This window comes from Branchiostoma belcheri, unplaced genomic scaffold (genome assembly GCF_001625305.1).
Source record: "Branchiostoma belcheri isolate BF01 breed outbred unplaced genomic scaffold, Haploidv18h27 scaffold184, whole genome shotgun sequence".
In the NCBI taxonomy this organism is placed as follows: Eukaryota; Metazoa; Chordata; class Leptocardii; order Amphioxiformes; family Branchiostomatidae; genus Branchiostoma; species Branchiostoma belcheri.
In genome coordinates, this window is record NW_017803313.1 from 395,667 (window position 1) to 407,883 (window position 12,217).

The following is a 12,217-nucleotide window of genomic DNA, read 5'->3' on the forward strand; positions in this document are numbered from 1 at the left end:
GAGACATTTGCATATAACCCCCAACCTACTGTGATGCAGAAAAGGGCTGCGCGTGACGCAGGTCTGTTTACAGAATGTTGGGCCGTGCTGCGGACTCCCCGCTGAGTGGCACCTCCTGGATGTTTTGTACAGCTCGCGCCACGCTTTGAACCACAGATTTATTTATATTACAGGGCCTTACAGGAAGATGGGAGTTGCATGTCCATGCCATTTATCCCTAAGCACAGTTTTATCTAATCTCACTCTGAGTCTGAGGTGCTGAGCTCAGGCTAATGTCTGAAACAAAGTGAGGATGTCTACAAGAGAAGTAACACAGATTTCATCTTAATAAAAGCGAAAAAAGGAGCCAAACTCGTCTCCTTATTTCCAAAGGAGGTTTAATTTCATCCGTCCCGGGGTCTATGACCTGGGTGTCGAAAGTAGTGTGGACAAAACTCTTGCATCCTGGCTAGAGCGACTTATGTGAGTGTGGTATAGAAATGTATCAGCTTGTACACCGTATGATGTGGATCGTGATGATTTCCCTGTTTGTGTATAAATGCACCGCGTTAAGCAATTGCATTCCAGGGTGAGTCAGCTGCAGTTTCATTTACGAGGGTCTGCATGGGGGAGAGGGGTCCTGGCAACGGTTAACGGTAAATTCAGCAGGGCCGATAACGCTTAATGGTAAATTCAGGACGGTCGGCAACGCTTAACGGTAAATTGACAGGCTCAGTTACCGTTGCACTGGATTTGGTATCTCGCTTTGTGAGAAAAGCAAATTACGTACACCTTACATGTAATGAAGCACGCATTAAAGGTATGTGTTCCTTCTGTTTCCCACCTGCCCTGGCCCCCGAGTGCGTGCACAAATAAAGAGGAGTCCGAGTCGACGTCGGCCAGCTCTCCGCTGAGGGGGTCTGGGGGATGCTCCCCCGGAAAATTTAGGATTCTTGAGCCTTCAAAAATGCAATTTCCCGCATTTTGAGAGGGAAATCATGGTGTTGAGAGTGTTTGTCGGTCCTTCTGATGTTTTCATATTTTTACTCAAGATTTTTGTTAATTTTTGGTCTGTCAAGGTTGACAGATTCGTTAAAAAGATTCTGTAACTCTCCGCAAATTTCCGGCAATTGACGGAAAACTGGTGCTGGTTAGAGCCGAAGGGACCGAGCGCAGAAGCGCGAGTCGAGCGCCAAAGGCGCGAGCAATGTAGGGGGGTCCGGGGGCATTCTCCCCCGGGAAATTTTGTATTTTTAAACCTTCAATGACGCATTTTCCTGCACTTTGAAAGGCAAAATTAGGCGTAACGAAGAATTATTCATTAACGCTTAACGCTGAATTTAGGATGACAAATAACGTTTTACGTTGAATTAAAATGACCAATAACGATTCACGATGAATATACTGATAACGCTTAACGTTGAATTAGAGCGGGTCGGCAACGATTAACGGTAAATTAAAATAGCCCATAACGGTTAACGAAAAAGGGCATGCAGGCCCTCATTTACCTGAGCCGCAGATGGCCAAATAAAAGAGGTCTTAATGATGTTAAAAAAACCATACCTTTTTTTGGTTTCAGTTATTTTGTGGATTATACCATATATTTCAACATATTAGTTGGCCGTGTTTCTCTAGTGCACCCTACCATAAATTTTAATGTGTCGAAGGGAGTCACCTCGGGGTGCTTAACTACAGAAATCTTCATAGGGCGAAAACTGTGTTCTGCCACCACAAGACCAACGCCCCCCACCCCCTAATCCAAGTCGCCACGGCTACAGTTTTGACCTTACAAAATAGCTGATATAGTAAAGACAGAAAGCACGATGCAACTTATCACACCAGTAGAGGGAAGAAAAAACAATGGAAAAACTACAGCTTTTGATTGTTAAGCGATTGTAAGTCGGGGTAAGAGTACTAAGACTCGAAAATAATTCATAACGTTCACGTTACTGATGGGGAGGGCCGAGGGGGAGGGCACCTCTGGCTTCATAAGCTAAGCACTTACCTGTTCAGGAATATGGTTAGTAGAAGTACTGCCAGCAGTCCATTCCACATTTTGCCTTAACAAACAGCTCTGGAGGGGGTTGGTGTATTTGTCTTGAACAGGAAAACTTCTCACATCACTTTTTACATTTATGACGGATAAAAACAAAAACAATGTTGTACACATCAGTCTAAGCTTTAAGTGGCTAATGCTTTAGTTTTTTTAGTGCCGCGATTTTTGTTTCACGTTTTCCTCAGCTCAAGCAAGGAGGTTAACCTCCTTGAAATTCGTTGAAACGAACATCACAACGATGATGATCAGCGATGAGTCGTTTTCAGCGAACTGTCCGCTAGCTGAGCTGAGCCAGGCTGACAACGGGAGATCGGATCAGGCAATAACACAGCAGACACCCTACAGTTACTCTCGTACTCAGGATTCTTAGCACATTGCCCTGAGTACGAGGCGCGTTTTATGACGTCACGTCTGTTGGCACGTGGCGCTCCACCCAGGGAAACAGGTGGTTCTCCCTCGCCTTGATTTTCTCCATATAAAATTTAGAAAAAAAAAAAGCGTTAATACCACATTCATCAGCCTTCTCCGGTCCCTGAAGGTCCCTGAAACTAAAAATACGCGTTGCTGTGGAAGAGCAAAGGTTGGGGTGACACAAACAGTTATAACGTTAACGTTACCACCCTATTGTCATTCTCTGTCATACGAGGGAGGTTTTGATGGTCATACAAGCCCAGGCGTACAGTCGTAAAAGTTAGCCTCCTGTGCAGGCCTCCGGGCGGGTGGAAGTTTTCATACCGCGTTTTGTAGAATTTTTTGTGTGAACTTCCGTACAACCACTCCCCAGCCGCCAAGAGAAGGTTCATGTACCCGCCAAGCCTGCTATGGGCGGCTGGTGTAGGATGGCCGGCAAAAGACCGCGTTAAAATTCTACAAAACGCAGTATCAAACCTCCCACCACCTGCCCGGAGGCCTGCACCGGAGGCTACATAACAGTAGTAACGGTTAACGTTACATTGTAACGTTACACTGTATTTTTAACTGTCTCCAAGAATGAAGAAAATTATATAGCAATGTCCTTGGGATGCCATTTATGCTAGCCAGTATGTTTCTTTTTTGCTTCGCAGCACTCCTACAGGCCATTGACCGGCGATGAAAATTCCCCCTATAGTTGGTCTAACGTTTTTTGCAGCACGGAGCTGCACGACCGGTAGCCTGGATGCCAGACCCAAAGCACACTGGACACAAAATATCTCAGTGTGCACACTGAGATATTTTGTGTCCAGACTCCAGTGTGCTTTGGGTCTGGCATCCAGGCTACACGACCGGCCCAGCCGGGTCCGAACCTTGCGCAACCTCAACCGACAAGTAACGAGGGACCTATGGGGTCTTGTCCAGATGCACGACGGGGGCGATGACGTCACAACACTAGCGGTCCTGGACGCTGCTCTGTCAGGAATTTTGTACTATGTCTTTGTCAGTTTGTTCTCACAAATTTAGCATTACGGCTCCACTTAGGGTAGAAGTGAAACAGTAAGGCTGACATGATGATGTCCCTTCCGCAATGGAAGCAGGTTTTGGTGGAACAGCGGCAAAGAAAGGCTGCGGAAGAGAGGCGACGGCAAGCCGAACAAGAAGCCCGGCTGAACCGGATGCCTGCCTGGAAGAGGGATATCTTGGTCAGGAAAAGGCAGTCTCGAAGTGACCCAAAGACCTCTTCTACCGATTCCATTGACCACAACGTGATCCAGAATGAAGATACCGGTCCAGCAAGGGGTACAGGTGTGTTTGAGCAGAATGGTGAGTCGTCGCTAGGGGAGGGCGGGCCGCCTGACACCTGCCGCACTCCCGACGTTTGGAACGAACAGGGTGTGTCAGAGGAAAAAATCGTCTCAGTACATGAGAATATCTTCGTTAAGTGGCAAGCAAGGAACCGCTCACCTCCATATGACAGGAACGACACTCTAGCACACAGTGGACAACACAAGTCACACAGTCCAAGGGGGGTGGGAATCCCTAACAACGTAATTATCATAGAAAAATATGGCGGATCTGGCAATGATCTCCAAGCAGATGTTGGAAAGGAGAGTGTACAAGGGCTGGCACCCACTGGATTGGAGAGACCTGGAACTCAGACTCTGTTTTCCTTCCTTCGAGATGCCAAGCCCGAACGGGAAGTGATCATTATCGAGAAAGATGATACAGAAGACAAATCAGTGCCCTGCTCCTTGAGCGGAAAGGTCAACAGACTGAGGGGAAAGTTCGGTGATGAACCACGGGAAAGGAAAGAAGTGCTCAGTGCCACCAGAACAAAAGTACCAGAAACTGTGAAATCCAGCACACGTCAGGGGAGAGGGAGTCAACGTAAAGGCCAAAAGTCCACTCTGTCTGCAGCAGGAAGCATGGACAGTCTGCTGGATGTTGTGCAGCAGCCAAATCAGGCTCAAAAGAAGAAAAACGAATTTCACTATTCAAGCTGTGAAAACCTGAGTGAGCTGGATACACTTTTCATTCAGAAGTCTGGAAGTGATGATAGCGTCACTGTGGACACATCACCAAACATCAGACCAAGATCATTGTCACAGTCCAAAATGCATGAAACCACAGAACAAACAGGGAAAAAGACAGAGAGAGTCAAGGTAGAAAGTTCTCAGCCAACATCACAGCAAAGCACAAGAGAATCACCCAAGGATCAGACCACAAAATACAATGACACAAGCAGCAAGCCATCAATGAGGGTGAAACCTGTCAGTGTCACAAGGAATGCACCTGTTGGAGGGAACCATGTCCGCTTGTCTGGACAAAGTCACACTGCCAAAGTTAATAGGCATGAGTTAAAGAAGAAAACCTCATTAGGCAATGAACCAGGCTCAACTAGAAAGGAATCTGACATTCTTGTGCACAGCAAAAATGCTCCAGAAGAAGGGATACAAATCATCCCAACGACGGCAAACTCCAGTGCTAAGCTTACTGCAGCTCAGAATGACCCTGTGGCTGCTGCTATAGCCAGTATCAAAGCACAGTCCAAAAATACATTCATAGTGCAGCCAACCAGGCCTGCAGGGAAGCATGTCGAGATGAAGAACCAGCACAGAAAGGAAAAGGAGCCCTCCCACCTCAAAGACCGTGGAGCAAAAGAAGATGACAAGAGTCCAGGTTTACCTCTTCCTCTTCAGCCAAACAAGAAACAAGACTCAAGGAAAAATGACATTGTAGGGCAAAGCAATGATACATCGTTTGTCATCAGGCCGCTTACTCAACGTCTGAAAGAAAATCCCAGTGAGTATCAGTCAGCAACAGTGAGAAAGGCCACAGAGAAACAATTCAGCACCAAGGAACAGAAAAGCAACATCACACCATCTAGTACCAGCAGTAGTACTGGTCCTACAACCACTCCTGTTCTCCAGCAAAGGGATGCACCTGAGTCAAACCAACATGCAAACAGAACCTTTTTGCCGCAGGAAAGTACGGATGCTCAAACAGAAAACAAAAAAACACATCTCGGACGGAAAAAGGCGCCAGCACCACAACCACCGTCTGTAGCCAGCGTCAACGGGCAGGGAACAGCGAGACAGCAGGCTGGACAGCTGAAACCTGGGGCACAGGACAGGGAAGAGCTGCCCACTACCAACATTGATGACGTGGAGATATCAGCAAAGATTCAGGTATAACATTCTCACAATGACATGGTGGAAATCCTCATGTATGTGGTCATCATCATTACTACTAGTAGTTGTTCTTACAAGTTACATCCAAGATATCAGTTATGCTATGCCCTTATACATGTACATGTAAGTTATTATATATACACATGTAGTAGTGATATTGTGTATTGTGCCTCGGTGTCCAGAGCAGGAAATTCCCATTTGCAACTTGCAATTTATACAGAAACAAATTTGATACATGGTAAAAATAGACATGCTAAATAAATGTAGCATAACAAGTCAGTGGTAATACAAATAATAATATGATATTAGGACATACAATGAAAAGTAAAGTGACTTTTGTTTCTTCATTTTTCCCTTTTAAAGGACAACAACAACAGCATCCGACCAGGAAAGACAGGTGACCAAACTCAGGCCACAACAATGCAATCTTCACCAGCAGGTGGGACCAGTTATCATGTTTTATATACTAAAATTTAAAAAGTGTTTTTTGCAAAATGGTGTTATGTCAACGTTATGTTTTGGGGAACGTATGTATGTGGATACTTCTATATGTATGTATGTATGTTGATACTTCTATATGGTTGAACTAAAAAAAAACATTGCATTGATGCTGTTGAAATTTGGTGTTTAGTTAGGTTTTTGTCTTTGAAATGATTAGATTTGTGGACCCCTGGTGGCTTTCAGAAAATAGTTTTTCGGTCATGTTATCATATTTTACAGAATTTTTATTGTGTTTGCGTGGCTAAATTCTCGGGAACGGGTTTTCTGCACATGAAAAATTTGCGCGTAATAAATACAAGTCCCAGAAATATGTTATAAAGTATGCAGCACTTAATTCTTAGGCAGGAAAATGTTGTCCTCTGGTATAATTTTCCCTCAGCCAAAAGTTTTGTTTGAAAATTTAGGTCGCTTGGGAATAAGCTAATTTGCATACCTTCTATAAAACCTGAACTTTTGAGAATCACTTGAATTTGTCAGAAATACGTGGAAAAGTTACTATGTTTTGTACAGTAAAATGTAACAATTTGAAGCTATTCTCCATTCTAGAAGTTTGATTTCATGCTTTCTTAAACAAATTCTTTCATGTGCAAATTTCAACCTTTTTTGCACGTGAAAACTAACCTTTCAAAATCACCTGAAATCACAGAAAAATTGACAAAAAACAAGGCTATGTAGTCTAGAATTCAAGCAAAATGATTTTAAATTTTCATTTTCTTGTCTTTTTTCCAACTTTTAAGCTTAAAACCGCAAAAAGTTTTAAAATCCCTTGGGAATCAGCTAATTTGCATATTTTCACATGCAGATTTTTCACGCGCACAAAACCCCATCTCAATTCTCTCAATAGTTGAGCACCGCATGAAAATGACCCGCTGCATATCATTGTCTTTTGGCTTTTAAAAGCCATTGGTAACAATCGCGGGTCATATTTGTACCATTTGCATGCATGCCCATGTGAACATTTTACTTGGAAGTTTTGTAATGGAGGTTAATGGGTTCTTAGGGTAGACCTGGCGCCATGCGTGATGACTTCAACAGGTCCATTTTACACTGGCGACAGTTAACTGTGTAAACAGAAAAAAGGACAGTTTTTCCACGAACCATGGGTGTACCACTTCCACCCTGGTTGTGTGACGGTTGTGAAGGTTCCGGGTCGGAGTTTAATTCTGACCAGGGTTCCAAATAGTGCGCAGTAAATCGCCGGATCTGCGAGGTTGTCACGCTAGGTTTGGCTCCCCATAGCTCGGCGATCGCTGTAGATTTTCAACTAGGTTTTGAATTGATCAAAAAGCCTTGGGATTGTAGTGTTTTTCGGCGCGGTGAAGTTGGACGGCCAGCGAAGCGTTTTTGGTATTAGTCCGCGAGCAAGGGTGATGCGGTTTGTCGCCTGATGACTCAAATAGCTGCGTTCTATGTGGAATTTCTAGGGGTTCACGTCACCGGATTTTGCGAAAAACTTATCGCAACAACCTATATTTTTTTTCTGTTTTTCAGAAACAGGAAGTAGTAAGCTATTTCAGCATATAAGCCGTTAGCCTGGGAAAATTCGTTTTTTCCAAGCAGGTCCGTTGAAAAAACTGCAAAAAAACTACATTTTTCGTATCCAAAATTTACGTTTAACTACAGTTTCTACCCAAATTATAGAGTCGACGGACAATAACCAAAATTGTATCGGAAGCCGGCTGGAAACCTCCGTTGACTGATGTAATGAGATTTCCCGGCGTACTTTTTTTGGCGGAGTTATAGCCCTTCGGTCTGAGGGTGTCCGCCGGATCCAAAATCGTGAAAAAAACTCCGGTCCGAGACCTTGTGTGATGGTTCGTCGTCTGTCTAAAGCAAACTGTCATTTTTTATGGAGATGGGAGGTCACAGGTCATATGCTAATAAGACTATGCTGTGTCACTTCTTGTTCTACCCCAGGTGTCCAGAGTATACCTGGGCACCCAGGGTGTCGTGAACAGTCTTCAGCCCTCAAGCCTGGCTTGCACCCTTATTTGTACTCAGCATCTCAGCAGCAGGAAAATTTCAATAGCAGACTTGAAAGTTGAATAGCATAAACTGCTACAACAAGAAGATGAAACTTTTACTTTTTTATCTGACCGTTCTTGAATGTTCTTTAGAACAGGTGTTCATACCTGTCAGGTGGGAACACAGGTCTGCATCACAGACAGGCTTTTAGCACAAGCTTTTTAGGGGGGCTTTCTTGAAATTCATATAAATGCTCTCAAACACTACTTTCTGCATTTTGAGGTGCTAATTTTTAGGAATTTTAATTTTTTTTTCCTTCAGTAGACCATCATTTTTGTATTTATACTAGTACTAGTAGTAAGGCTGAAGGGAGGCATGTGTGCATGGCAGGGGTTGGGAGTGGAAAAATTGGGCATCTTAAGGGTGTCCTATCAAAAAGAAGGGTGTCCAATTTCTTATTATTTTCAGTACAGGGAGTCCAAAGGACACCCCCTAGCTAAACAACTGATCACAGAACACTACAGGCAGTCAACACAGAGTGCAGGATGTTAATTGTTCATTATGTTATATTAATAGGACATTGTGGTTCACACACAGTTCTGTGGCATAAGTAGCCCAGATGCTTACATACACGTTGGAATACGTGTAAAGCCGGTCTTACGTACAGATGTTCTGCCTTTAGTTCATTCCTTCATCCAAAATCTGGGCTACTGCTCTTGCACAACCCTCCCAACTTTGCCTGCATGTTGTGGTCTTTGTTAAGTCTATGGTATAAATCACTTGAAACTGGGCTTGAATAATATGAAATTTACATCTATAGTCATACAGTACGTATGGCTAAGGCTTACATGTGATATTGATCATATCACGTTAACATTTTGCATTATTGACTTTAAAAAGTTTAAGAGAAAAACACACAGCATATGTATAGGGCCAGCATGCAGGTTTGTGTTGTGAAAATGTTTCCTTTGACATGGAGCATACAATTGTGTACTAGAGTACAGTCACACTTGCCAAAGCGACCTGGTGATTTCCTGTATGAACAAATTGTACCTACACTGTGACAGAATAGATTATTTTTGAATGAATTTTGTAACTTGCCTTAGGTGATTAACAAGTTTGCTATAGCCTGGATGTCAGACCCATAGCACACTATGCCCAAACTACTAGTAACTTGTCTAGTGTGCTATGTGCCTGGCATCCAGGCTACTTTGTATCGATGATGCTGGTAGAGAAAACAAGAGCGAGTGACAGTGTACAGAAAAACAGACCAAAATTGATGTTGTAGATTTGGATGTGTACATTTGTTTATAAATGTGCATTTTCTGACCTATGTGAAGTCTGCTTGAAGAAGTGATTTAGATTTTGTCGTAAAGACAAGTCAACCATTTTAATGCTTAAGCATTGACAGTTGACGATACACGTACTAATTTCTATGTTTGTGAACAATGTTGTAGAAAGTTGTATTCACAGTCTTCTTGTACTGAGGTTGTGTTGACTAATGCCACAGGATCAGAGCTGGGAAGGACTGCCAGCCCTCCATCTCTGGATGTGTCACCCATCGCTCCACCTCGGCACAAAGCCACTGTGAGGAAGCTGACTGTAGCTGACTATGTTGTCATTGGAGGATATGAAAAACTCAGCAAGTCATCTATATCTAAGGGAGAGAGCAAGAAGGTCAGATTTCACATTGTTACCTCCATGAAAAATGGAGGTATTGTTTTTGGTGCATCTGTGTGTGTGTGTGTGTGTTTCCGCACATTTGTAGTCGGCATAACTTCAGAACTCCTTTATGGATTGTGATGATATTTGGTATGCTGGTAGGTCTTAGGAAGCCAAAGGTCAAGGCCAAATATGGGCCCCCTGGTGGCTGACCTTGATACTGCAGCAGAACTTCCAGTTTTTGTATCTTTTGCAAGGCAGGGAAAACAGATGTGCAGGCAGCGTGGTTTGATTCATAAATTTACAGAAACGATAGCCGTTCATTTTGTGCTACTACGGGACAATATCGAAAAAAATGAGACGAGTTACAAAATTCAGCGTCGCCCAAGCGCGCAGACAACAACAAACAAAATGGCGGCCCGGCGGCCAACTTCACAAACGAGTTACAAACTACGAGTATTGCTGCATAAATCTGCTTAATTTCGAGGTAGAAATCTAGGTAGAAATACAATCAAATGTTAAGCGTCATTTGTACTACAAAATGTAAAAGCGTTAATAGCGTGCTACGACTAAGACGAATCGAAAATTCGGGAACCAAGCACCGAGTGAAAAAAATGGCGTCACAAGTTTTTCGAAAATTGTGAGTCAACTTTTACGGCAAAAAATACGATTAAACGTTACTGTTAAAGGCTATAGTGTCTGTAGAACTTTCTCGAGGGCGTCATGGATTCCATTACGCTCCAATCCTATGGCGAAGACGCCGGGTTTCGCTGTAAGCTCGTCTGCGGCGCCGGACATGTAGCGGCGTGCAGCGACATAGCTTGCCGCGGCATGGAGCTTGGGGAGGGGGGCGGCGGTGCCGCACGCAACACAAGCGTGCGTAATTACGAACTTTTTGAAGTCACCGCGCCGCTACAGTACTTTGTAAATTATTTATTTCAAGACACCATCGGCGTGCCTGTTTTGTTTTTTCTTTGTAAAAATCGATTTTCGCTGGCGTAAACTGTTTTTTTTTATTTTCTTAAAAAAAAAGGCCAGTGTTTTAATGTATTTTTTACACACATCAGCCATGTTCTCATACCGCTATAATTAAGTGACGTGAGCTTGTTCATTTTTCGCCGACCCCTATAATTTCCAACCGCATTTTAAAATGGATTTGCAGTATTTCATGGAGGTATGAGATCTCCGAATTCTTGTTAACAATGGAGCATTCTTGTATTGTGTACATGTACTACCGGTAACTCTCTCAGTCTCAGTGTGGTCCTAGTTATGTTTCCTAAACCTAAGGCTACACCAAATTAATTTCTGTTGCTCCAATTATGCTGCTTAAGTTTTTCTCTTTTGGACAAAAATGATGACATGTACCAATCGGGATATGAATCAGAAGTGGTCATATTTTATATAGCATCACCAGTCAAAGAAAATCCTTGCCTTCTTAGCTGGCACCAATTTGAGTCTTGGTTCTCAGAGGTTTTCTCAAGGAAATAAGTAGCAGAGCAGGTGGGCAAAATAAAATAGAAATGAAAAAGAACATTCATAGATGTTGGAAAATGATAGTGCTGAGGCTGTGTTCGACTGGTTTGAGAAGTTCACATAATAGTTTGAACAGACCCTAACGTTGCTGGTGTTGATGCCGTCATGATCCGCCACTTTTTCATGGCATGCAGCAGTGGTTGGTAACATAATCCTCTGTGCATGTCATTCCTTTGTACTATTGTTTGACTCTTTTTTCAAAACTGTAGCTTTCTCTGCAGTGTACTAGTCAAGGTTAGTGAAGGTATGAGATCGTTGAACTACTTATTTTAAGGCTTTTGGCACACACAAACTGAGGTTTCTCTATCATTACAGCTGAAGATCTCCTTTAATGACTCGCCAACTACCTTTGAGTACCCATCGGAGCAGTCTTTGCTGGAGGAGGATGACAGAGAGAGTGTCCAGGCTCCTACAGGACTTCGTACTACCCCCAGTCTGACCACTTCAACAGGGGACAAGGTGCTTTCAGGTATGGCTAGAGCATTAGAAATTTCAAAAGACATGTTGGAATGTCCCGAGGTTTTATGAAGAAGAACTTTATTGCACGACAATTGCCCATGGTACAATGTATGGCAAACTACATAAAGAAAGTAACAAACAATAAAATAAATGTGTTAAATAAGACCTAATGTCGAATAAAACCTAACATATCTTAATTACTCTGGGATAAGGGATAACACAAGTCTTTGATAAAGTGTTACAATCGAGTGGGCTAGTCACAAGTTTCGGTATGTTTTCTAATAACAAAGCATTCCTTTATATATCTACCTATTTTTGCGTTGTGGGAACCATGTTAGACTTAGAAAGTACCCCTTTATACATGTACATGTTTTTTGTACAACATACATTAAATCTAGAAAGGTTGACTTCCCGGGACCAAGTACAGCATATTTCACTATAAAACGATGGAACCTAA

General features: G+C 43.0%; 2 protein-coding genes across 2 annotated transcripts in view; one reads left to right on the forward strand and one right to left on the reverse strand.

The window, feature by feature from the left end:
• Positions 1-2,390, reverse strand: part of LOC109467622 (SUN domain-containing ossification factor-like) — a 32,285-nt gene extending 29,895 nt beyond the window's left edge. The window contains 1 exon segment of the mRNA XM_019765639.1: positions 1,985-2,390. Within this exon segment, the coding sequence (XP_019621198.1) occupies positions 1,985-2,034 (50 nt within the window). The 5' untranslated portion in view covers positions 2,035-2,390.
• Positions 2,391-3,355: 965 nt separating this feature from the next.
• LOC109467613 (abnormal spindle-like microcephaly-associated protein homolog) overlaps positions 3,356-12,217 on the forward strand; it is a 39,308-nt gene continuing 30,446 nt past the window's right edge. Inside the window, exons 1-4 of the mRNA XM_019765628.1 lie at positions 3,356-5,637; positions 6,004-6,079; positions 9,617-9,783; positions 11,617-11,770. Of these exons, the coding sequence (XP_019621187.1) occupies positions 3,517-5,637; positions 6,004-6,079; positions 9,617-9,783; positions 11,617-11,770 (2,518 nt within the window). The 5' untranslated portion in view covers positions 3,356-3,516. The remainder of the gene's footprint in view (positions 5,638-6,003; positions 6,080-9,616; positions 9,784-11,616; positions 11,771-12,217) is intronic.